This window comes from Vicugna pacos, chromosome 13, assembly GCF_048564905.1.
Source record: "Vicugna pacos chromosome 13, VicPac4, whole genome shotgun sequence".
Classification (NCBI taxonomy): domain Eukaryota; kingdom Metazoa; phylum Chordata; class Mammalia; order Artiodactyla; family Camelidae; genus Vicugna; species Vicugna pacos.
In genome coordinates this window covers 44,509,669-44,535,914 of record NC_132999.1, presented here as the reverse complement: position 1 = coordinate 44,535,914, position 26,246 = coordinate 44,509,669, and the positions used below count along the sequence as shown (strand labels likewise).

The following is a 26,246-nucleotide window of genomic DNA, read 5'->3' as shown; positions in this document are numbered from 1 at the left end:
ATGATCCCTGTGTTTGCTAGGTATGCCATAACAAAGTCCCACAAACTGGGTGGCTTAAGCAATACAAATTTATCGTCTTACAGTCCTGGAGGTTTGAAGTCCAAGATCAAGGTGTTGACAGGGTTGGTTCCTTCCCAGGCTGTAAGGGAATATCTGTTCCATGCCCCCCCGCCCCGCCAGCTTCTGGTGGTCTGCTGGCTATCTTTGGCATTCATTGGCTGCATGATCCCGATCTCTGCCTTCATCTTCATATGGTGTTCCCCTTGTATGAGTGACTCTGTCCAAAATTCCCCCCTTTATATGGCACCAATCATATTGGATCGGAGCCTACCCTATTTCAAGATAACCACATCTTAATTACATCTGCAGCAACTCAATTTCTAAATAAGGTAACATTCTGAGGTATTGGGGTTTAAGACTCCCAACGTATGAATTTTCAACTCATAGCACCCCATAAACTTCTATTTTTAACTAGTTGTGCACAAAGACCTTTTAGGTCCCTTGAGATTAGTACTGGTTTGGGGTCAGTTTCCAAGTATTCCCTAAAGTCCTGGGTTTTTCCATTTCCCTAAGCACAGGAACGTAGTTAATTGACTCAAGATTCCTTTGGGGAAGAGTAGATGATTTACAATTCATTTATAGTAATATTGCTGGGAGCTTCCTTCAGGGTACAACATTCCTTTATTCAAGGGCTTTGGGTCTTAGAATTCAGTGAGTGTCCATAACTTGCCATTCTGGTGACTTAAAATAGGCCTCTTTTTGCCAGACCTGGAGTTTTGCTTTGTGTTTTACAAACCAAGTAGGGCCTTAGTAGGTTATATTTCATCATTCCTGCTCTGTTGCCTTGGTACTGCCCCTTGGTCCCTGCCAGCCCAGGATCCCACCATCTCTACTGATATCAGGGGTTCCATTTCAATGGCCGCATCTCTCAGCTTCACTCCCAGTCAATGGAAGATATACACTACAGAACTTTCAAGATAAGGTGTTCTTTTAAATTCTTTTGTGAAAGGAATGTTCTCTGAGCAGTTTTGTAGGGCAAAGTTAGGAGATGAGTAGATCGCGCATATGATAAATCTATACCAACATTTCTATCTTCACATGTTTTTGGATTCATCTTCTAATGCTATACTAAGGAATTTTTAGCATTTCAGTTTAAATGTAGACTGCTACTAAGCCCAGGTTTCACCCAACCAACCAGCTGAGAGCCACTCAACCCAACCACTCAACAGCACAACTGAGAGCCACTCTTAGCTACTAAAGCCAATATACTGAATCTGGAATCTCTAGAATGCACGTATTAATAAGTTCAACTAAATGAAAATACAATTATGTTCTTTTCTTCCTGATCTAATACGTTTAGAATCCAGTCCACACACATTCCCCAGGTTTCTGCTGATTCAAATTAGCAAAATCTTACAATTCTTCTGTAAGCCTTCTCTCAGGTCAGATTTTATGATTGCCATCTGAAGCATATTGGGATCTGACTCTAGTCATAGATCTGGTAGCAATAAGGGGTAGTGGATGGGACATCAGAAGTACTGGCATTCCATTTCAAGGCAACTACCCCAGGATCTCCAAGTAAGATAAGAAGTCATTCAACATCCACACAACTATTGATGGATACTGGAATACCACTGGAGGGAAACCTAAGGGCTCCATCCATATCCTTGCAGGAGAAACAAAGTTGCTGAGAATGACCCCTTAATCACTTCTTCCTTCCACGTCCTTGTTTGTGCATCTAATTGGCAAAACTTAAATTACATTCAGAACTGTGGTTTCAAGGAAGTGTATGCAGTTTTAACTTTCCAGCCTCGGGACTACAAGAAAGCACATTAGAAAGAGGTCGGAATGAAAATAAATACCCATTTACCATACCCACAAATTTCTTTCCATTGGCCCAAGTACGTCTGATGACCAGACAAGCCCTCTCCCAGTTTTAGCCCCTTTGACAGTTGACCACAAGTACATCATCTGTCTGGCTTTGAAGATTACCTCTCTTCCTGATCTCAGAGGAACCTAAAATGTCCTTCTCTTCAGAGTTGTTTTGATAATTACACAATCTTGTCCTCAGCCACCTCTTCAACCTAATCTACTACTCTTCTCTTTGGTCCACTCTGTTCCAGCTGTTCGTTCGTTTTAAACAGACTAAGGATGTTCCACCAAAAGGCCTTTGTACTTTATTCTTCATGTCTGGTAAGTTCTTCCCCTAGACATCCACATGGTTCTTTCTCACTCCATTCAGGACTCTGATAAATTAATGTACCTTTATCAAAGAGGCTTACAATACCCATCTACAGCAGCAACATCTACCACTCTTTTTACTTTCCCTGCTTTGTTTTCTTCATCACACTTATCCTCATCCAGAGTATATATCTGATCATCTTTTCCCACTAGAGTGTGAGTTCCATAAGGACAGGAATTTTGTGTTTTCCTTATTACTGCACCCTATATGTTGTAGTAGGTACTTCAGAATGTAGAGATTTGTTGTAGTAAGTATTTCAGAATGAATGGATGCTGTACAAAGAGGAAATTAAACTTTCCCCATTTTCCTAGCTGATAATCAACTTTCCCCATCAATTACTCATATTCTCCTCCAGGTGGTGCTGATGGACCTTTTCAACTGCTAATGTCTAGGAGATACAACAGTAAGTAGTGTTGTAAAGGATTAGAATAAGCTGTTTTTCATAGCCTCTGGTCTGGAGTTCTGGGCTTTTTTTAGATGACACCTATAATCTCCCTTAACTTATTTCTTACTACTGCAGGAGAAAAAAAACATGGGCCTTTACCAAAAGCATTTCAGTACGCCATCTCAATCTTTACAACTCCATAATTAGGATTACCCCCATTTCGGCTATGTGAAAACAAGTTCAGAGTAAGCAGCCCAAGTCTCACAGCAGTAAAAAGTGGAGACTCGATGAGAATACAGGTTTGGCTGTAAACTCCCGCCCCTCCTACAGACTTCTTTTGATTTTATCCACGTTAACTGCTCTCTTGATGAGGCTTCAAGAGAACCACAAGTCTTCCTGAGTTGATAATTTATATTTCAGAGATTTCCATACTTTCTGCCCCTTTAGCAACAGGTTCCCTTTTTCACTCTAGGGCACTTTCTTCCAGAGACTCAAAGTCCACTAACAGCATTTCCTGTCCCAGGTGCAGGGCAATGTGCTAAGTCTGGCTGCAGTGCCCAAGAGATAAGAATCTTCCAAGTTGGCTGTTGTCCAGACTCATCATCCTCAGTGTAGTAAAGCACAGGCCAGGAAGACAAAGAGCAGGTGCATCTGTGAAAGGAAACAGAAAGCCATCTGGTCCTCAGGGAAAGGATGTTTTCAATTCTTCCTCTGGGCCCAGAGCTAAGGTGATACGGAAGTTTGGCACTGGAAGTTCCTTACATACTGTCTGAGAGCTGGAGAAATTAGGGGCATGAGAGAATAACTGACTCACACAGCCACAAAGAAAATTACTGCCAGATTTGGAATCTCACATCAGGTCTCATGAATCTTTTAATTTTTCTGCTATACTATGTATGAGCTTTCATTTCTAAGGCCATTATTCTAGATGGAGCCAAAACCTCAAGTAGTACTAACTTAGCTCAGTTCTGACAAATTTATGAGATCAGATAAAATTAAATATGTTGTGATTCTGATGGAATGTCTCCTCTCTCCTTTCATTACAAATTCTCATCAGATTCTTAGTCCCTCTTTCTTAAACAAGATTGGTACAACTAGAAAGCTTTTTGGAATTGGGAATGTGTATCTGAGAGCATAAGAAACACCTAGGTTATTGCTTGGTGATTATGCAGAATAGGTACACTTCTTCCTCCAGTAATACTCTGTTCCCCAACTTACAACCCTGCGACATTCACTGGGATTTCTGAAGAACCACTGGAACTGCCCCCTCCTCCCCACTTCCCTCCTGTGAAGCACACTTCTACTAGTGACTGAAATGCAGAAAAGGGTAAATGAAGCTTTAACAGGAAAATTGCACAGCTGCCTATAGAGGGCAAACAAGGCTCATTTTAATCTACAGCTTCTCTATCTGGCTGACTCAGCTAATTCTTCAGTCTGACTACACAGTTCAAACAAGCCTGGCTTTGCTTCCTGTCATGCTAGGAGTCATTGGTTTATGGATGACTCCAGCGCCGTCTGGTTAAAATACCATTCTTCTCTGGGATTAAGAAAACTCAGATCTAGAGACTGTTAAAGGCGTAGTTCTCTTTCAATCAAACACTTGGCTCTGGAGGACTATCCAAGCCAAGGAAAATGAGATGATTTGAATTATGACAGAAATCTTTATTAAAATGTGTCCTTCAATAATATGTTAGCATACATACAATATACACACATACATCTGTACAGTCTTTGACACACCTCACAGATTGCCACCTCAGTTTAACCAATAAATTAAAACTAAAAAGGGGTGAGGGAGGAAATGGGGGTAAGATTAAGGGCAAAGTTTCCATGTTTCATCTCGTAAGAAACTGCAAATTTCTCAGAATTTCCCTGGGGAAAACCTGACCAGAAAATCTTTGAAATGAAATACATAAATCCCTGTCCCCCCAAAAAAGATTCTAAAAGATGCAGTTACAAGTGTGCTTCTCAGAACAGGAGCATTCTTTCCACTTCATACTCTGGCTTCTGCATCTTCTGGCTTCAAGACAGTCTTCCCCTCAGCTGGGGCAGAGAGGTTCCTATGGGCACTTGGGCTCGGTGCACCTTGGGCTCTGGGTGTTGAGGGGCAGGCTGCGGCCTGGGACTGAGGGGAGCCACACTCATCTGAGGTGATGTCTGGCACATCGTCTGACTGTGTATCAGAGCTCTCCAGGTCACTGCGGATGCTTTCCGGCTGGGCCAGGCTGATGTCCCAAGGTTTGCTGGCCAGACAGTCCCTCTGTTCACAGCTTTGGTGTTTGCAGGGGGGATCCTCTTCATTGCTCCCACCACCACCACCACTGCCACCACCTTCTTCTTCATTTTCCGCCATTTGAGCGTGAACATGGAGTGAGTCCTCCGTGCTGCTTCCACTCACCAGCTGATAGTGGCTTGGTTTGGCTTCAATGTCCACTTGGATTTCCATATTGTTGCATTCTCTGTGGAAACAAAATCCACTTTGCTGAGTCATGCAAGGGTCATGCTACACCTGTTGGTAAAAGCAGTTTGTGGGTTCAGGATTAGAAAGTCCAAAATGTAGGTAAATAGTAGCTCACTTATAGAGAAAATAAAATTTAACCTAACACTCAAATAAGATGGAGAAGAACAATTAGATTTTTTTTGTTGATTTAAAACACATACACATACTTCTGCCAATTTCTTTGAACAACTAAAAATGAGCTTCTAAAATTCAGCTAAGGGTTAGAGCCTCACACTATCTTACTCAAAACATGGAAGTGAATGGAGAGTCACAGCTTTTCACTTCTGTGCCACAATTAGAAGAAACCAGAGTCTCTCCAGTAGGGAGTGCTGCAATCACACCATACCAGACACACTAGCTTCTCAAAAATAAAGAGAAGTAGGCTGCAGGAGCCACATCAAGCAAAAAGCAACATGAGAGCAGAAACCATAATCCCACAGACATCAATGAATACCAATCCAGCTCATTAAGGATCATGTGAATAATTACACTGTTGCAATAGCCAAAGGTGGAGAGGAGAAAGAAAGAAAAGGGAGAAAGAAATAAACCTCTAAAAATCAAGTGCTAACAAGAAGAATCAATCAAGAGATGCCAGACACTCCCATACCAAGAGCTTGCTCGATGAATTCACAGGGTACACACACTATGTATCCTGCTAGATGGTATACAGGGCCCTAACATGAGGCATTGAGCTTTCGAAAGCCAAAGCCAAACCAAAAAATGCAATCTCTCCTAGGCATCTGACTGTTCACATACCTGTCCTGTGGGTTGTAGGAACTGATTATGGAACCGGCCATAGCACGAGTGCTTGCGTTGTCACTAATTGCACCAAGACTGGCTGTGTCTTTGGGGAAAATTTCCTTTTGGACATCGGCTTGGACTTCTAACCTGTGTAAAGAGGGGACGTTTAAGTTAATATGAGACCTGGGTATTCCAAGACAGTCTGCTTCCTGGCACATACCTCTTCCATTATTCTCTTGCATACTGAGTTGATCTGATCTTCTCCAATTGTCAAATAGTTCAAATAGATGCCCATACATATCTCTCTTTCTCTTAAACAACTATTGAAATCGTCCCCTCCTTTCTAACCCCACTGCTACTGCTTAACTTCAGGCCCTCAACATCTCCTGCCTGTGTAATTGCAATTGTGCTCCCTTTTCAGTAGCCCTAAGTCCAAGTCAAACAACTTTCAGATCAGTGGCAACGTGGACAAAGACCTGATTGCTCAAACAGCCCTCTCTTGGCTCTCTTGCTAACTGGCATTTAATGTCTGCCTGACCTGCCTCCAAGCTCTCTCCAGTTCCATCTCTCACCATAGGTCCTACATCATAATCACACTGAATTTTTTCTTTCTTTTCACACTTATACACGTTTATACCTCCATGACTTTACACATGCTAGTCCCTCTCTCTGGAAGTTTTCTTTCTCTACATGACAAACTCATACTCAGTCCTTAACAACAAAGGAAGTATCAACTCCCCTCACTCTCCCAACAAACCCTTACTTCCTGCTAAGTGCTCCCACAACATCTACCTATTTATAAAATCAGTTTACGCATCTCCCTTCCACTCATCTGTGAGCTCCAAAAAAGGAGAGACCACATCTCATTCACACTTTACCCTCCATGTCTTACACATACTAGGTACTTAAATTTTAGCAATCAAATTACCCCCAGGCTATGAGACTGAAGGACATACAGGAGCCAATCTCCTACAAGAGTAGCAAACTTTCCCAATGGTGTCTCAGAGCTGAGAACCCATCGCTTTTCCTTTCTTGGCTCTAACACCATTTGGTTGCATGCTTAAGTGTTTCCTCATAATGGGTTTCACAGTCAAACCCATCTGACTGATTCACTTCCTATAAAAGGCTTTCACAGAACTGGAACAGCTGGACTGGTGGCTAAGTTGCAGTTTCAGCAAGCCAGTCTCCAATTATGTCTGTCTGCTTATTTACAGGGGTGTTGGTTTTAAGAGAGCACAGCAGTGAATTCTCCAGCATGTGGGGGTGGGATCTCCTAACAAGAGACAACCAGAGTCATGAGACGCAGACAGGTCAGCAGTTGCCTGCAGCTACACATTCAGTCAACCTCCATCCTGCTGCCTGTGTCTTTGCTCTGCTAATCCAGCCTCAAATGCCCTTCAACTATGTGCCATGGCCCAGGAAAATGAGGCAGTGCAACGGAAAGGGCATTCAGCTCTGTCACAGAATCACTCTCAGTTGGAAGAGGCCTTTCACAAAGGCCATCTCCTTAGGTGGTTCCCAGAGGCTAGTCCGTGCAACGGCTATGTTAGAATCATCTGGGGAGCCTTTTCAAGAAAACAGACCTCTAGGTGCCACTCTGGGAGATTCTAATTTATTAATTCTGGGATAGGGCAGTAAAATCTATTTTTAAAAGGCTCCCAGGTGATTGACAGGTAGTCAGGTGTAGGATCTAGTCCATCTGCCATCTGTTGCTTGACTCCTTCTAAGAGCCAAATGGCCATCTGTTCTCACTTTAAACACTTCCAGGGATATGCAGCTCAGCATCTACTAAGGCATTCTATTTCTTCTTTGGACTTTTACATAGATTTTTCCTGTATTCTCTATAATGAAACAAAATTAGTTTCCCTCTAGCTTCTGCCAAATTGTCTTAATCTATCTCTTAGCATGAGGCAGAAGTCTAATCCTTTTTTCCAGTTCAACACCCTTGAGATATCTGAAGCAAGCATCTCCTCTCCTTCTCCTACTTTGTTTTACACCACCTTTACCCCTCCCCAGGCCTCTGTTCTCCAGTGCATTCAGATAACCACTTCTCATGTAACATCTGTTATGCACCTCTGAATATGTCCTGGTTTATCTAACTGGTGGAATGACCAAGCAAGTCACAACCTTTTTAGTCTTAAAGCTTTACATATACTCAACACAAGTTCATTGAATTGATTTCCCTTATGTATCAAATGGGCATCAGAATTGGAAGGTTATAAGTATCACAGCACCAATAAGCCAAAAAGATACAGCATAAATGCTGTTCAACTGAAAGCCAGTGAGGAGCCTAATGGAGAGCACAACCTTGGGAATTCTACCAAAATGCATGCTTTCCCTTCCTGCTGGAGGTAGCCGAATCTAGTAGAGGGAGGATCTGAAGTCAAGATTATTCTTTATATGGAGCTGCTATGGTGCAGTGGGAAGAAACACTGAAACTTACGTTAAGTCACTCAACCTTTCCAGCCTGTCTTCTATTTGTAAAAGTTAAAAAAACAAAACAAAACAAAAACCCACAAAAAAAAACACACCATTGATGATTAAGTGACAAAATGAGATGATATATGGGGCATGCCTTACACAGAGAAATGGCTCAATACGGTATGTTACTTCTTATAATTACAGCTGGTTCTGTCAGAAATTATCTATTTGCTTACCTGCTGTATTTTCCCTTGCCACTGGAAAGAATGCCACCACTCAGTGTGCCTCCTGAGAGGGCTGCAAAGCTGGCTGTTTCGCTGTATGGACCCTGCACAACACTGAGTCCATCTGTAGGGCTTCCACTGGTGCTCAGTACACTAGTTAGACCTTCAATGCTACTTTCCCCAATGCTGGGATTCTTGAGGGCTCGCCAGGCATCTGCCACTGGGGATGGAACCAAACATCTCAACTGAAGATAGCATAGCATCAAAACAGAGTCTGGCACTTCCAGCAGTGACTCTTCAGAGTGGAGAATATTCATGTAGAAAAATACTCATTTATTCACTTAATGAATGATAAACTACAAGCAACCACCACATATCAAGTGTTTTAACATATGTTCACATTTAATCTTCCCAGTAACTAGGGACTGATAGCCCCAATTTTAGATGAGGAAATAAAAGCTTATAACTAAATGATTAGTCACACAAAACTACAATCTGATTCCAAGTCCACTATTCTTTTCATTACACCATAGATGCCATCCAAACAAACATGAAGATTTCAAAATATATTTTGGTCATGTGCTGATTCTAGTAGGAAGCTTCAAAAACCTTTGGGGATCTCTGTGCCCCAGGTGAGTTAATGGTAAAGTGGAAACAACATCAAAGTATAAGTCAGAAGACTTGCTATAGTTTCAGCTCTGCAGAAGCTCTTAAACCCATTTAACAGATGTTGACACAAAGGCTTGAAGAAGTTCCCATTAAACGAGGATAATAACAGCCCTGGTCCTCACTCTTTAGAGCTGTTGTAAAAACCAAGTGAGATAATAACTATGTAAAGTCCTCTGAAAATTATAAAGTACTGTGAAGATATAAGACTTTATTATAATCACTACTATTACCAGCATACTTGGAGTTACTTGGAATCCTACTAGTTTGTACCTGCCACACAGAGGCAAGTACCAGATGAATTAACCTAATAACTCTGGAACAAAGAAATGAACAAGCTAAAAATACTTTACCCCTTATAAAGCTCATTATCCAAAGTAATCCAGTGACTCTCTGCACAAAGTGCTAAATTTTACCGATTTTTATCTTCGGTCTTATAAATTCAAAGGGAAACTAAGGTTGCCCTTTTACCTGTGATTGGACCATCATCTTCATCAAACTCTATTTTCACTCCCTTTCCATTGGCTGTGCTAACTCCACAGCCACCTCCACGACAGAGAGAAATGGGCACAACCCCATAGACGTAAGCCAGCATAATAGGGACACCAATACCTGTGAAGGGAAAGAAACATGTTAGCAGTCCATCAGGTTGCAGCTGCCCTGAATTCTCCTTTCCAGCCCAAGATAGACAAACTTTACGAAGGGCCAAGGAAAGACAGAAGATGGGTATGCTAAAAAGGTGGCTAGCCATATGACCTTGGTCATACCTTTCTAGGGTTGCCAACAATCAATGTATATATAGTGCCCAGTAAAGTTTATGTTGCCTTTATTTTCCCCCTTACATTCACTGCTGAAATGCTCATCCAAGAACCAATCAATAATAAAACATTAAATAAGTCACTCCTAGGGTTTAGGATCCCCCCAGAGTATTAATTCCAAAATCTTACTGCTGTGGAAGGCAGAATGGCTTAGTTGTGAAGAGACCAGACTCTGAAGTTAGACTGCCCTGATTCATGTCCCAGCTAAGTGACCTCAGGCAAATTACTGCATCTTTCTGTTACAACTGTGCTGCTGTGAGGATTAAGTGAATTAATACAGGTAAAACATCAGACCTGGTCCTGGCGAGTCTCAATAAATGTTAAGTTATACTAAAATTATCTTAAAACAAACCCTCATGCCTCCCAAAATACTGTGAAGCATTAAGCAAGTCAAAAGTAATTTTCTTTTGTGGGTTCCATGGCAGGTGGAGAAGGAAAAGGAAAGGTAAAAAACAAGGCCTTAAAGTAATATTCTTTAATTCAACCCTTTTTATATGCCAGATGGAATTCTAGGCACTAACTTAAGAATGAAATATCCCAAACTCTGATAATTTAGTTTGGCTGATAATTACAATAATAGTGCCTAATAAAGTTAACTCCCAAGGTGTGTTTGACATAAAATGTAGGAGCTTCCAGGGTGAAACATCTGGCCAGTTGGCTAAACTGTGACTTCAGAAAGCGAATGGGAATGGGGTGGGATTGGGGAGGAGTCATGGTCCTGGCTAGCCTCTTACCAACACTAACTGCAGCAATAACTGGGGATGCAATGACTGACAAAGTCACTCCTCCCGTGATAGCCAAATTCCTCTTGTGCTTGGAGGTTTTCCTACCTTCATATCTGCTATGAATCTAAGAATAAGAAAGAAAATCCAGGTCAGCTGGTTAGGACACCAATCTTTTTGCTGAAGAGAAAAAGGACAAGTGAATGTTCCCCTTATAAGTTATCTACATATAACATATTCCCCCATCTCAAAGAGGCATCTTTCTCAAATTTCAACCTAACTCAGACCAGAATAATATAAAATAATACAGAAAAAGTTAATACAAGAAGAGACAAAATAACTCAGGGGAGTAAAGTAAGCATTTCACCTTTAAGTCAGTGAGAAAAACCAGGCCCAGGATATTAATAATTTCAGATCTCTTGGGGGTATATGAAAATCCATTTAAGAAATTAATGTTATTTTTATCCAACAACCAGCTGATTTTCAGGTGGCTCTGAAATATAAGTTTCTCCCTATCTCCTTCAAACCATTACCAACAAACCTGAAGATAGAACATGCATAGGACTCAGCATATCTTACCTTCCTGCCAACATAAACAGGAATGCCAATGACCATGGCAGGAATGGCAATGCCGGCAATGAGGGAAATCCCCACTGGAGCACCAATCAACGTGCCCAGCTGCCAAAGAATTTTCTTCTTACGGCTCCATGGCTTCTTGCCCCAGAATGTGCAGCCAGAGGGGCTGCAGAGGAAACATGCCAAAGTTAACATCAATATTAGAAATGCAGCTATTGGGGGGAGGGATAGCTCAGTGGTAGAGTGACTGCTTAGCATGCACGAGGTCCTGGGTTCAATCCCCAGTACCTCCATGAGTAAATAAAAAAATAAACCTAATTACCACCCCCCACCAAAAAGAACCAAAAAAAAAAAAAAGGAAAAAAGAAATGCAGCTATTATCACCAGAGGGCTTGATAAGAGCAAGAGCCTTCTTTTCAAAAGGAGCAATTAACAGTTACAAAAAGTTACAAGAAATGAGTATTATAAGAGGGGAAGCAAAGGCCAAGTCCAGACTATTAGAATTCTAGCTCTTTACTCTTATTCTTTTGGAAGGCAGGCCTCTAAACTTAAAACCTCTTTTCCATTCTTTTCTGCTGAACTCTGTCGTCCCTAATCCTTCACCACCACTAATCCTACTTCCTTGACTGATACTACTCGGGATCCTGCACAGTCTATGCACTTGATATCTCACTCAAACTCATCACGTCCTGCAGCTAATGAGCTCTCTCTGATTATTGCATAATTTTCTTGGCATGTGTCCTACTACATCCATTAGATACTACAAAATCATGTTCCTGAGATAGGATATAAAAAAGACTTTATCATACTCTTTATGTCAGTTTCATACTCCGAGTTTGGCTACTTTAACACTCAGCCCTCCTGAGGCTGTTTTTGCTCACTCCCTTTGTGGGATGGGATAAGCAATTTTGAAATTAGGGATCCTATCTTATGAACCCCTGTGTCCCCAGTAATTAGTACACTGTAAGTACTCAATTTGCTAAATTGGAAATAAAAGTGTTTTATCCACACAGTGAATGTTAAGTTTATAAATATTAACTCATTCAGGACAATATTTTAATGACTACTACTACATCCAAGAAGCTATAAAAAGGTAACTAGAGCCTTAAGAAACTTACATAATTTAACAAAATTAGACATATAAATAAAGTAAAAGTCATGATGATGGTTTATAAAGGAACATTTAAAGAATGTCAGTAAAGAAGAATGAGGCAGCAAAAGCTGAGGGAAGGCATCACAGAAGAAATGGCATTTAAAGTGGCCCTTGAAGGGTGGGTAAGAACAGAACAGGCTGAGATAAAAGGGGGCTGCTACAAGGGTGAGGTATTTAGAAAGCATTTCAGGCAAAGGAAAGAACATGAACAAGTATCGAGGTAAGATAGCACAGAAGAGACACAGATAATCTGGGCTATAGCATTTATAAAAGCAAAATGGAAAAGCCAGAAAGCAGATTGGGGCCAGACTGGAAACCTTAAAAGTCATGCCAAGGAAACTGAACTCTATCAATGAAAAACAGTCACTGAAAGTTGCTGAGCTGGAGAAAACATGGTAAGAGGAGTGCTTCAGAGGAATTTTTTACAGCTTTCTTATGCTATAATGAGGACAGACAACTATGTCTCTTTGACATCCTTTTCCCTAAATCAGTAAGAGAACAAGACTATAAAAACAATGGACATATTTCTCATCTCACCTGAGGTAATGCAAGTCCGAAATCTCTTTCATACAAAGCCAACAGAATTCACAGCCACACACTGCACAGGTCATATGATTACAGCTTCCATCATTCATCTTGATAATGTAAGCACTGCATCGTGGGCATGGCTTTATGTCATCTGCTAAGGAGGGTGGAAGAATGGGTAGAAAAATATCCCTAGTTAAACCTAGTTTGATTTTATTATTCCTAGGAATATGCATAAGAAATGAGGAGGCAGTCAAGAATTCTTGACTAAGGATCCAAATTGTGTAACCCACTTCACTGGAAGGCTGGCTATACATCTAGACCTCAGGAAATTTCATAAAATGGATCTTGTCTTGTATTGAGCTGCCCATCCCCTAAACAGGCATCTTACATAGCATTTGAGCCACACTGAGCAAAGAGACTTCCCTAAAGAGAAAGGTAGTTCCAAGGAAAACGGAATTTCACCAACCAATAGGCTGGCAGAATCAAAAGCACAGTCCTACAGGAAGAATAGTCTGCAGCCTGGAATTGACTTTGAGTTTTGAAAAACTTTAGTTCAGGAAACTCATTTCTCAGGCTCAACAAGTATTGTGATTTGCTGTTAACACAATCCACAGTCCCTTCCCATGATACTTTCAAATTCAAAACCTAAAAACAACTGAGTATGCTATGTAGCTACACCTGGTAATTTTCACAGCAAGTTAGGAACTATCTTATTAAAATGACAATAATTTAGGAGATTATGCTGTGCCAGGAAAAAGTGAACGGTAAAATCTTTCCTGCTAGTTCTCCCAAATGACATCAGTGAAATAAAGCACATTTATCAAAGGCAATAAACCCACTGACGTTTTTAAATAGGTTTACTCTGACATGTCAAGGCTGGAAATGGATGTGCGATATTCCACATTTTAGGGTTAATCATTAATCTATAGTAATATTATTTCCTTTCCTTAAATCTGTACCCTACTTCAAAAGCCATGATGCACTTAAAGCTAGCAGGAAAATAGTACAGGTTTAACACTAATTAAATGTCTTTCTGCTCACAGTAAAAGTTTTGAAAAAGCCCCTTGCAAAAGGACCTAATTGCTCTCCAATTTGAGACATATTATTAAGAAGGCAGAAACTAGAGAATTCAGTTCTGCTTTATTCCAGTTTTACTAGGTTGGATAAACTATCAATGATCAGAGAGAAGCTATATATCAAATACAATTTTGAAAGTATTACCAAATATTTTCTGCTCTCTAATCCGAGAAAACGCTTCAGTTAGACAATAAGGTAATCTCTCCCAGTTTGGGGTTCACATAATGAAATACCAAATAAAGACACAAATGAGATAATACCGACTTATACCTGGTCCAGATTCTTGCCCATAACTAAGACCTGAAGTGTGCTTGGTCCGAACTCGCAATGTCTGTGCCCTCTGTTGACGGGCCATATCGCATGTCTGATTTGGATGCCATATTTGCTTGCAGTGGTAGCAGAATTCAGTCTGGCAGCCTTCCCTCTCACAGGTCAGCTTTGGGCAGCTGGCACAGCCATAGGCAATAACAGCATAACTGTGTAAGGAAATAGGAAGAGATATCAGTAAGGTAAGACATTATTCATCAGTTCCAGTGAGGTAACACTGTTTGGCACCCCTCTACAACTTCATACGAGGTAAAGAACACACATAACACACATGCACAAGCATGCCTAACAAACTGTGAACGTATTCTGCATGAGGAAATAAATTTCTTCTTGAGATTCTAAAACCACAAATCATTTATTTCCTGAAAAAACAGGGGAAAATATCATATTTATCCTGAATTTCTATCATTTGGTCATAGTTTAAGTTGCTTTAGGAGCAGTTTGTCACATCAAATTTCATTAAAAAAGGGTACAAAACCAGTTCCTTTTGATGATTTGCTGTATTTACAGAAATTAAAATTTGTTTAAAGAACAGAATTTGTAAAATGCAGCGCTATAGCAAAAACTAAAGCAAGTATACTTCTCCTTTTTTATTGAGGTTTAGTTGATGTACATTATATAAGTTTCAGGTGTACAACAACTTTTAAAGGCTATATTCCATTTATAAGTATTATAAAATATTGGCTACATTACCTGTGTTGTACTATATATCCTTGTAACTTATTTATTTTATACATAGTAGTTTGTACCTCTTAATCCCCTATCCCTATCTTGCTATCCTGCCCCACCCCTCTTCCCTTGCTCCATTGGTAACCACTAGTTTGTTCTCTATATCTGTGAGTCTGTTTCTTTTTTATTATATCCACTAGTTTGTCTTATTATTTATTTATTTTTGTTTGGAAAGGGATTCTTTTATTGTGGCAAAAGACACACAATGTAAAATTTACCATTTTAACTATTTTTAAGTGTACAATTCAGTAGCATTATATTCACATGGTTGTACAACTTGTTTTATGTTTTTAGATTCCACATATAAGTGATATCATCTAATATTTTTCTTTCTTTGACTTATTTCACTTAGCATAATACCCTCCAGTACATCCATGTTGTTGCAAATGGCAAAATTCCATTTTTATGGCTGAGTAGTATTCCATTGTGCATATATGTCTGTGTATGTACACCACATCATTTTTATCCGCTCATCTGTTGATGGACACAGACTACTTCCATATCTTGGCAACTGTAAATAATACTGCTATGAACACTGGGGTGCATGCATCTTTTCAAATTATTTTTTTCTTTCTTTTTTCTTCTCTTTTTTTTCTTTTTTCTTTTGATAAATACCCAGGAGTGGAATTGCTGGGTCATATGGTAGTTCTATTTTTAGTTTTTGGAAAACCCTCCATACTGTTTTCCATAGTGGCTGCACCAATTTACATGGCCACCAACAGTGTATGAGGGTGCCCTTTTTTCCACACCCTCACGAACATTTGTTATTTGTAGTCTTTTTGATGATAGCCATTTTGACAGGTGTGAGGTGATACCTCACTGTGGGTTTAATTTTCATTTCTCTGATGATTAATGACAATGAGCATCTTTTTATGTGCCTGTTGGAAAAATGTCTATTCAGGTCTTCTGCCCATTTTCCAATTAGGTCATTTGTTTCCTTGATGGTGAGTTGTATGAGCTGTTTATATATTTTGGATATTAACCCCTTGTCATTAGCAAATATTTTCTCCCATTCAGTAGGTTGTCTTTTCATTTTTGTTGGTGGTTTTCTTTGCTGTATAAAGGCTTTGGAAGTTTAATTAGGTCCCATTTATTTATTTTTGGTTTTATCTCCTTTGCTTTAGGAAACAGATCCAAAAAAAAATTTGCTATGATGTATGCCTAAGAGTGTTCCACCTATGTTTTCTTTCAGGAGTTTTATGGTTTTAGTATTTTCATTTTTAAGCTTCACAGTGAAGTTGGTCTGACCACAGACTGAGACACAATAGACAGAGATGGATTTGTGATCAACTTCTATTGAAAGCTCATTTTGTCTTTTCATAATTTTTTTCCAATTCAAATATATACCTTGAAATAGCTTCTTTCTTGAAAGGTTCTAGAATACAAGAATACCACTCATCTATCTTATTAATTAACATCGAATATGGCCATATCTCCCCTCAATCCCTTCTGACACACATTCTTAGTAAAGATGGGCAATTCAGAATCTACCAGCACCAGCATCAATTGTTTCTTATAATTCATGTTTCATTACCAAGAATTCCTTTCCTGCAAACAATCCAATATTAGCCTTTCTGACTAATTCTAAATATGTCAACTAAATGATCAGATTACCCTAACAAGTGGACATTTGTTTAAATAAAAACAATTTTTTAAGTAATTTAAACAAACAAATGAAGAAGGGAAGACAGCAGTTGTTGAAAGTTCAAACAATTTTTAGATACATCAATGATTGCAGGCTTAGGTGTTGCCATCTGGGCTTTGTTAACCCCTATTCCATATTCCATCCCCTCCTGCAATAGCCAAAGACCTCAAACAACTTAAACAAAAGACTAACACAATTTTCTTGGATTTAATCTAGTTACTTTGCTTATTCAATTGTACATTAGATATTCATAATAGCAACTCAAGTTTTCAGGTTTATCATAGATTCTACAAGTCAATTTGAGAATGACATTGAAAATACCAATGACAAGGTATCATCTATGTTACATAATACAGGCTGTATTAAAACTCTTCTCAGAAAGACCAAAGTGAGAAGAGGTCAATGTATGAATGCAAATGATTCATATCCTGTAGGAGTTCTGAGCAAATTTATTCCACCTAGCTGCAAAATAACTACTAAAGATAAACTACGTTTCTCCTTAAGAAAATGACTTGCTTGCTATTTTGTGTTACATGAGAAAGGTACTGGATGATCTCAGAAAAGTATGAAGGGAACTTCTGACAATACACAATTTAGATAAACTTCCAAGTCAGAAAGCCTTGAACATTTCATGATCCATTCCAACCTCACATGGTGAGAGTAAATATTTATTAACAGATTCTTTTTTTTTTCTCCAAAGAACATTTGATAGGATTGACAATGTCAATTTTGATTGTGGAGTTTGGTTCCAAGGAAGTAAAATAATCCCAAATACTCATGAACCCACAACAACCTATTACTATGACACAGAATTACTCAGGGCACGAGACTTGACATTCCTGTTTTTGGGTGCTTGGTCTGGGCTCATTGCCCTGACTCATACTGCATGACACTGGGCTAATTAAAATTTCCAAACCTTAGATTCTATCCCTAAAATGGAAGTACAGGTGCGTGCCACCTTCAAGTGTAACTGAACATGCTTTAAAACTGCATTTGAGATATTGCCCTGAAAGGTATGGTATAAATACACAGCATATTTTGTCCTACTTCTTGGCCTTTGCATACTCTATTCCTTTTGCCTAGGAATGTCCTTTCCTTACTTCTTGCCCTGGCAAATACTTATCCATTTAATAACCAGCTCAAATGCCGTCTTCTCTATAAAATCCACTTAACCTCTCCAGGCATCTGGTTGCCTACTTCGTGTCTCTGAATAATTACTTTTTAATACTTATCACATTATATTGTAATTATCTGTTTATATGTATGCTTTCCCAACCAGACAAGGAAAAGCGTCATTCATTTTTAACCTCCAAGGTCTAGCACACTGATTCATGCTTAAAATACCTGTGTTGAATGAATGACAGAGACCCTCTCCTGTCTGGGTTTTTTACCTTTCCCAGGTCAACAATCTGGGCTAACTCTTTTCCTGGATGATTACTCTCCCCTAAAGCAGTCTTTAAAACTTATCCACATATCTATTGGCTTTCTATATGCCAGGTACTTTAACTTAACTCAAAAATTTTGTATAAGCCCATCTGAGGGCTAAACATGTAAGTTCTGAACAGGGCAATCTTCTACCCTAGGTAGTTGAAAAAAACTTCATCCTTGAGACCAAATCTGCCTTGACCATCTTGTTTCTTCTCTTCCATGTCCTACATCAAGCCTCTTTCATATCCTGCTTTCTTGGCTGAACAGAGCATTCAGGTTTTCTAATTAGAAGCTAAATGGAAGGTATAGGGAATTAGATGTTGCTAAGAATACAGAAGCATCCTCCCCCGACACCCCCACCTTAAGTTCATAAAACTTTAATTCATTTTGTTAATATTCTATCTTCAGAAACATCATAATGTGTGCCAAGCTAGACCACATCATTAACTTGCTCTAGCCCTGGGGAAAAAAATCCCATTAGTATGAATTTGATTATGCTCCAACAGACCCTGGTAGTCAAAGAAATGTGTTCCTATATTATGTCTGTACTTCTCAGCTCCAGCCTATATAACTTCATTTATAAATGGACCTTAAGCATGTATAAGGGTGGAACACATTGGCCAAGTTGTCACAATGAGCCATATTCTTACTATATTCCTTTTTACTGCCCTAGTTCAAATCCATGTCACCTCTTGGCCAGACAACTGCAAGAAGACTATTTTCTGGTCTCCTTATTCCATACTCAAATCCAAATTCAAATTCCAGAAGTTTATCTATCATGATGTTACTCTTCTGCTTAAGATCCTTCAATAAAAAAGAAAAAAGTCCTTCAAATCTAAACTTCTTTGCACAGCAGAGATAGACCTATCAACTTGAATCCAGTCTACCTTTTCAGATCAATCTTGAGTCACTTCCCAGATCATACTCCCGTATCATATCTCCAGAGGCTAACCAAACTAGACTCCAGCCTTAGTCTTGTACTTTTATATCTCCATGCATTTGCTCATAACACTCTGGTGTTTAAAGTGTTTGAGAAAGATGCCTTTTTCTCTACCCTAATCCTTGTCCAACTGGTATGAATTTCTACTCATATTCTTCAAGTCCTGATCAAATATCAACTCCTCTGTAAAGTATTTATTGACACCATAATGCAAAATCTTTTCATCTATCCTCTAAGAGCACTTGTATTTTCTTTAGTATTTATTACATTCCATTTGTAATTATCTACCTATCTACCTACCTACCTATCTCCTTTACCAGGGTTTGGCCTCCCTGTCAAGAGGACAATGTCTAAGCTCTTTTTGTAATATCCAGTGCTCCCCTAACGTTCTACACCATGTAATTCTCAAAAGTGTCTGCTGAATGATCACCTGTCTGTCCTCTTCTTGCTCACACTCCTCATATCTGTTTCTCTTCCAGAAACTATGTTATTCATATTCTTTATCTCCCTTATCAAAAATTCAACTATTCATAACATTCTTCTGGGATCTAACTGAAAGATTAGAGGGTTGTAGAAATAGTTGGAATATAGATATCCTAGTCTCAAGCAGCTCCCAATTTACTCAGAGCACAAGATTCAGTGTTAAATGAGGACATTAACAGAGGGCAGACCACAATAACTGTTAAAGGAGTTTAGAAAATTGAAAATAGGCAAAGTTTCAGGTAAACCTTAAAGATGTCATCAAAAAAACAAAAACATGTTTCCTGGTGAAGTTTGGGGAAATTATTCTAGACTGAAGATTTACACTGCATATTAGCATTAACAAGATTTACAGGGTATATTAGTATTGTTTAAAGGGTCTAAGGAGTTCAGAAATAGATCTGCTATATTTTGTTCAATCCAGTATCTCCCAAGCCTTGATCATAAAACATTTTTCTTTTCAACAGTGTCTATACTGGTACATATTGATGTAGGTGAAAATAGAAAATAAGATCAAAAGATGGCTGGAGACCATAAAGGGGCTTAAATCATAAGGACAGATCATATAAATAATACATTCTTAAAGAAATAAGATGATTTCTTATAGGTCAGGTATGAACAGTTTTAAGAAGGGGAGTGATATAAAGTGTTCCACTTTAGAATGAGTACTTTGGCAAATATGAGAAAGAGGTACTGGGCTAGAGGATGATGCAGATGGCAGTAGGGTGCAGTGGGGTTGGAGAATAAAGAGTTGTGAAATAGAAGGTACTAAGCTAAATTAAGAGAAGAGGTCCAGGAAGGCTTTAGAGAGGAAAAATCCTCCTTCACTGACTGAGAAATCTGTCTTGCTCAGGGAGCTTGCTCTTCCCTCATACATGTGCTAGAGATGAACAGAAGCTTCCTGTTTATGGGATAATCCAGTCCAGTTGTCCAGTAAGGTCAATAGTTGATGCTGGCTTCTGGGATCAGGTGGGAGAGGGGACTCTGCAGGAGACAGAGGCACCAATGAGAGACTGGAGTGGTGGACCTACGCAAAGAATTTAGGTCAAGACAGCCTTATCTCTCATTCATCTGTACAGAAGATCTGTCCCTATATGACAGGAAATATTCTGTTACCTTCTTTGCTCACCCTTCAGCCCTCTAGAGATTCTGAAAGGGCTTAAAGTTTGATAACAGGGCTCTTGAGAGGAAAACATTACATGTGTACATGATTTGGAGGATTCTAAAAAGACCTATGCTTAAGCAGAGACTCTAAGGGATAGCAGATCAACAGTATCATTTTATTAGCTATGAGACATTGGGCAGCACATATAAACTTCACTGAACTGGTTTCTCCTTTATTTTTTATTTATTTTTTTCACAATCTTTTTTGTTTTGTTTTAGCTTTTTTTGTTTTTAGTTTTTATTTATTTATTTTTAATTCTTTTTTTGAGGGAGCGATTATTAGGTTTATTTATTTATCTTTTTAGTGGAGGTATGGGGATTGAACCCAGGATCTTGTGCATGCTAGGCATGCACTCTACCACTGAGCTATACCTTCCCCTCTTGTTCTGTTTGTTTGTTTGTTTGTTAATGGAGGCTCTAGGGAATTGAACCTAGGACCTGGCGCAGGCTAAGCATGGGCTCTATCAAGGAGCTATACCCCCATCCCTAAAGGTTTCTCCTTTATACAATGAGTTTACCACCATCTACCTGTATGAAACTACAATGAAATTATTTCTGAATGAAGTTGTACTCTGAAGATTATAAAGAACTATAAAAATGTCAGTTATCTATATTGAGTTACTTTTATCTTATCTGAAAATGTGTTTTAAAGATTATACTTGGTAATACTATACTTAACGTGAATGTTTTCCCACAGAAATTGGTTACCTTATTTATGAATAAAATAAAATCATATTCAAGTATGGGAAAAGAAAAATTCAAGACTCTTTTCTCTGTTCGACAAATATTCTGTGAACAAAAAATGAATCTTTTAATATACAGTGTTCTCATTATCATGAGTAATCACAATGAAATTGATGATCAGAACTCTGTAAGATTACTTATATGCTCCCTTCACCCTGCCAAATACACATACACACACACACACACACACACACACACACACACACACACACAGAGCAAAGAAGGACTTGACAAATTTGGCTGGCAGGAATTTGATTTGTGGGCAGTGAAGATGGTCAGGTACGAGAAGAGATAACTGGGGTCTTAGGCTTCTCCTCAAGTTCTCATCGGTGATTTTTACCCGACCCAGAAGAACAGAATAGTTTGATTAAAACAAAACAAAACAAAACAAGCTATTTTTCTCATGACATTAAAAACAGGCAGCAAAACCACTGGCCACATTCTCACCTATTTGGGAAGTGACAGAAACTTAAAGTTACTCCCTATTTATCTAACATCTTCAACTGAAGTCTCCAAACACTTTGAAAATATTAATTAAGCCTCTCAAGTCAGGAAAGGATTAGGCCCATTTCAGATAAGAAAAAGTAGGTAAGAGGCTGTTAACAATAAGAAAAAACTAGATTCTAGTATCCTTGGCTCTCTCAATGATGTCCTTAGGCCACACTTGATGAAACAACCCAAACAATAGCATCCCCAATAATGCTAACAAGCCTATGCTTTTTAAAGTTTTGAGAGGAAAGAATACTGACCTTGGTTGGAGGTAAGACCAGTGTTCCAAGCCTGGTTTCACCACCAACTAGTTATGTGACCCTGAAGAATTCACTTAATTTAAATTTCAGTTTCCTCCTCTATAAAACTAGATCAAATCTACCTTACAATATTGTAAGTATCAAATTATGTATGTCTGGCACATATATACTCAGATGCCACCTTACTCGCTTCTCCCATACTTCACCTTCTTTAAACCTGCAGATAACACATTTAAAAATTACATTAAAATCGTTATAATTTTTAAACTAATTTAAAAAATAAACTCTGAATGACAGTAGTCCAATGCTTGATTAAATAAGGAATGGCCCAATTCTTTTATAAATTTCAAATCAGCCACGGCTTAGAGTTGTTATCATCAAGACTGTAAATTAATTCCTGTCCATTTTTATCGATGTGAGCAAAGACCGAGACTGACTTCAGAGAAATAAAAAACAAAAAAAGAGAACTTTTCTAGAAGAATCAGTGATGCCTCATGTCTCAGTAAAATTCAGGGAAACTCACATTTCAAAAAGGAATTAATATACTATTCCAAAATTAACCAAGCAGTGTTCTCTTCAGTAAACACCCCTTTGGTTCAGAGAACAGATGAATAATGTCTGTAAAACTTGAATATCATATAAATCAACCTCTTAAGGCCACAAAAATCACCAGGTCACCAAATACAAGCAAACTTTTCCAAGAGTCTACAAGGTTCTTTCTGATATTAACTGAAAGTGAAAGTGACCTACCATAGACAAACACCCCAACCTTTGACCACAACACTTCAAAGTAATTTAGAAACCCCATCTCAGTGAGTTTAAGTAACACACTTATCTCTAAACAAGTTTGGCAGAATAGAAAAATAGAAAAAATTAACTCTTCTTACTCCCCTAGACACTCTAAGACAGCTTCTTTTGAAGAAGACAAATAGCATCATGGAAATTTTAAAACAGCCTTGATACATGGGCTATAATTAAAATCCCTTCTTAACTCCTTTGAAGGAAAGGAATATCCAGCTTTTTACTAGGAGTCCCTAGCATCTTTTTGTCCCCAAAACATGACACACAAGAATAAAATGATCTGTCCAAGGTCACAGAGCAGGTAATGGCACAGTCTGATACCCCTCTTTGCTGCATATAACCATTCATGTGATGTATTAACAATTACACACAGATTTTAAAAAATGGGGTCCGGGGGGGTGGTCTCCACTGAATGCTCCAGATAGCGAAATCTGGTGGTTTTGCCTCTGCAACTACTGCATATTTTCTTACCGATCTTAAATATTCAGCACAAGCGGTGCATCATCAAGAACTCTAGATCACAGGGGCTGGAAAACACATTTTCTCCTTCCATAGCAACCTCTGGGCACTCTTCTCAGTGCTCCATTGCTTCTCTGGACAAAGAAAGGTCTATCCACTCCTCACCATGCCCATGGCATGAGTGTAAGAACTACAGGGGGCCTCCCAACAGCTTGGCAAAGAAGACACACAATACACAATGCCCCCAGAGCTTGGCAGTGAGCTGTCCTTCCCCTCTAGTGCCATTTCAGTCACCTGCATCCCAACTTTCAGCAGTGGTGGTCAGGAAGAACATAGCTTCTCCTGCAACGGTGCTAATAAGTCCCTAGCCAAATGGACACACCCCTCCAAAGCGCTGCCCACTCGGAATGATATTCCCATTCCGTTCTTTGCCATCTAGCCCCTCCCCACCCTCATTAAGAGATAGCCCCTACCTCTGACCAGAGGGGCAGTCACCCGACCAAAAACTGCCTCTCCCTGCCTCCTGACTTGATGGACAGCTCCCTTCCCTTCATCAACGGCTCAGCCCCCACCTCAATCCCTTGGGCAGGGGTGGGGTATTGGATGCGCTCACTCCACTTGTCTGGGCTTGCCGATGGTTACTAGTTACCACCTCGCCGCAGTTGCCTTCTTGCCCTCGCTCCACGCTGGGACACATATACACATACGCGCGCGCACGCACACACACGCAGCGCGGAGGACCGCCCCTCGGGGCCGGCCACACACGGGGTCCAGCCTCAGGCCACAGGTCCCCTCCGCCGTGGCCCCCCAGGCCACGTCCCCGCGCTCACCCGCAGTCCGGGGCCGGGCACCAGCGGCAGTCGGGGTCCGAGGCCAGGTAGCGGCGCAGCATGAACTCCTCGTATTTGTGCATGAGCGGCGGGTCGGCTAGCAGCAGGCGGATGTCGTGCGGGTTGAGTCGCTCGCTGCACTCGGGGCAGCTGATGGGGACCCGACTCTCGCTGATCTCCAGGCGCAGGTAGTGGCGGAGGCAGTCCCGGCACGAACGGTGAGGGCAGCTAAGGAGGCGCGGGGCCCGCTCCGGAGGCAGCCGCACCAGGCACAGCGGGCACTCCACCTCCTCCGGGCCCGAGCCGCCGCCCTCCGCCGCCTCCTCATCGTCGAACCCGGGCCCCGCCACCGCCGCGGCCTCCACCTCGGCTTCCGCGGTGGCTTCGGTGGGCAGCGCCTCGGGCGGCGGGGCCTGGGCCGCGGCTGGGGCTGGGGCGGGCGGCGGCGGCGCGGCTGGGGGCGGTGGCTCGGCCTGCGGCTTGGCCCGGGCGCGGCGACCGCGGGCCGAGGCGGAGAAGACGCTGTGGAAGGTGAGGCGCCGGCGCCGGCCGCCGCTGCGGCACTTGGGGTCGGGCGCAGCAGCGTGTAGGGATGTAGAGCGCGGCGACTCGGAGTCTTTCTCGGAGCCCATGTTCCCCAGAGGCTGAGGGGCGAGGGGTGACCAGCGCCGCCACAGCTGCCGCCTCAGCGACCCCTCAGCCGGCGCCTCGGCCGCCGACGCCTCAGCCGCCCTCCCCGAGATGAAAACCGAGCGGCAGCGACTAAGTGGTTATAAAGCCTCCGCCCCGCGCGGCGCTGCCCAGTGCGCAGGCGCTCCGCTGAGACACCTCACAACCCGCGCCGCCCCGGCCGGAGGGGGGACGCTCGGCGGGGCCTAGCGGGGTGGGGCCCGGCGTGCTGGGGCGGAGCTCCGCCTCCTCGCGGTCAGGTGATTCCAGGGCAGCCATCTTGAGTAGACGTTAAGCCAACTGCTTTTCTTGGCCTCCTCCCCCAGTTCCATCGCCCCTTCGCCCATCACCCTCAGGGCGGCTTGCCTTTCCTCAAGTATAGGCTGATTGCCACTTCCAACAAATGATGCTTCAGTTATTTCATCTGTAAAAAGCAGGTAAGGGTAAATCAGATGGTGATTCCTAACTGGTCCACCTTCCAACATTTCTTTTGTTGTTGTTTAAGCAAACGGCATTAATTAATAAAGAATATGTCACTCACTGAGCATCTATTAAGTGGAGGCATTACTAGATAAAACAGGCAGGATCGCCCTATCTGCAAGAGACTTACAAAGTCCAAATCCCTTAATCTAGCATTCCATGCTCTCTGTGAGCTAATAAACTCTTCCTAGACCCACCTTCTATTCTGTCCTCCAGGTAGCTTGGTAACTTACAATTTGTGGGAAGAGGGCCAGCATTTTTTTTTTTTTTTTTTGCCTGGAAGTGCCTTTCTTCTGCTGGTTCCCCACTGCTCTGGCTAGGGGAAGATCTGGACTTAAGCTTCCAGATGGGAAGCAAGCAAGCTGCTTCAACAGCAATGGGAATGTTATCAACTAGGATTAGATTCAGCTGCAAACAACAAAAGAAAAAAAAATGGCTTACAATAGAAATTTATTTACCTTTCATGCACATTAAGATGAAAAGTAGGCAGTTCAAGCCTTCTCCATCATCCTCAGCAGCTGGTTTCTAATCTGAAGGTCATTTTATTATGGTCCACATTCCAGACAGTGGGGAGGGAAAAGGGAAGAAAAATACACTCTTTTTCTTTTAAGAAGACTGCCTTGAAAGTCCTGCGCATTTCTGTTTACATCTCATTAGCCAAAAGATAGTCACATAGCCATACTGGGACATGTAATTTTTTAACTGGGCACAACTTGCCCCTGAAAATAGGTGCTCTGATTAATAAGGG

At 40.9% G+C, this 26,246-nt stretch overlaps 1 protein-coding gene and 1 long non-coding RNA gene across 25 annotated transcripts in view; one reads left to right on the top strand and one right to left on the bottom strand.

Moving 5' to 3' along the window:
* Positions 1-662: 662 nt before the first annotated feature.
* Positions 663-25,119, bottom strand: RNF19B (ring finger protein 19B). Of its 5 annotated transcripts, none has more exons than XM_072974842.1 (10): positions 24,350-25,119; positions 14,324-14,529; positions 12,986-13,130; positions 11,299-11,461; positions 10,732-10,846; positions 9,651-9,791; positions 8,526-8,733; positions 5,884-6,015; positions 4,585-5,086; positions 663-3,278 (listed from the first exon to the last, which is right to left on the bottom strand). In XM_072974842.1, the coding sequence occupies exons 1-9, from the start codon at positions 24,979-24,981 to the stop codon at positions 4,621-4,623; spliced, it is 2,208 nt and encodes a 735-aa protein (XP_072830943.1). In that variant the 5' UTR covers positions 24,982-25,119; the 3' UTR covers positions 663-3,278; positions 4,585-4,620. The 5 variants fall into 5 exon arrangements, with proteins under 5 accessions (XP_072830943.1, XP_072830945.1, XP_072830947.1 ...); XM_072974844.1 differs by having other exon boundaries at positions 5,026-5,086; XM_072974846.1 differs by lacking the exon at positions 663-3,278 and having other exon boundaries at positions 4,269-5,136; positions 12,986-13,127.
* Positions 25,120-25,180: 61 nt separating this feature from the next.
* LOC116282966 (uncharacterized) overlaps positions 25,181-26,246 on the top strand; it is a 28,878-nt gene continuing 27,812 nt past the window's right edge. For 15 of the 20 annotated variants that reach the window (XR_012079312.1, XR_012079326.1, XR_012079327.1 and 12 more), the window contains exon 1: positions 25,181-25,455. This is a non-coding gene — a long non-coding RNA (uncharacterized lncRNA). The remainder of the gene's footprint in view (positions 25,456-26,246) is intronic. The other 5 variants (XR_012079328.1, XR_012079325.1, XR_012079324.1 and 2 more) reach the window with 3 other exon arrangements.

Coding starts and splice junctions, on each gene's coding strand:
- RNF19B (XM_072974842.1), bottom strand. CDS start 24,981: ATGGGCTCCGAGAAAGACTCCGAGTCGCCGCGCTCTACATCCCTACAC. Junction 11,462..12,985: donor TCGGACTTGCATTACCTCAG/GTGAGATGAGAA, acceptor TTTCCTCTGCAG/CCCCTCTGGCTGCACATTCT. Junction 8,734..9,650: donor AGATGATGGTCCAATCACAG/GTAAAAGGGCAA, acceptor TTCCATCCCCAG/TGGCAGATGCCTGGCGAGCC.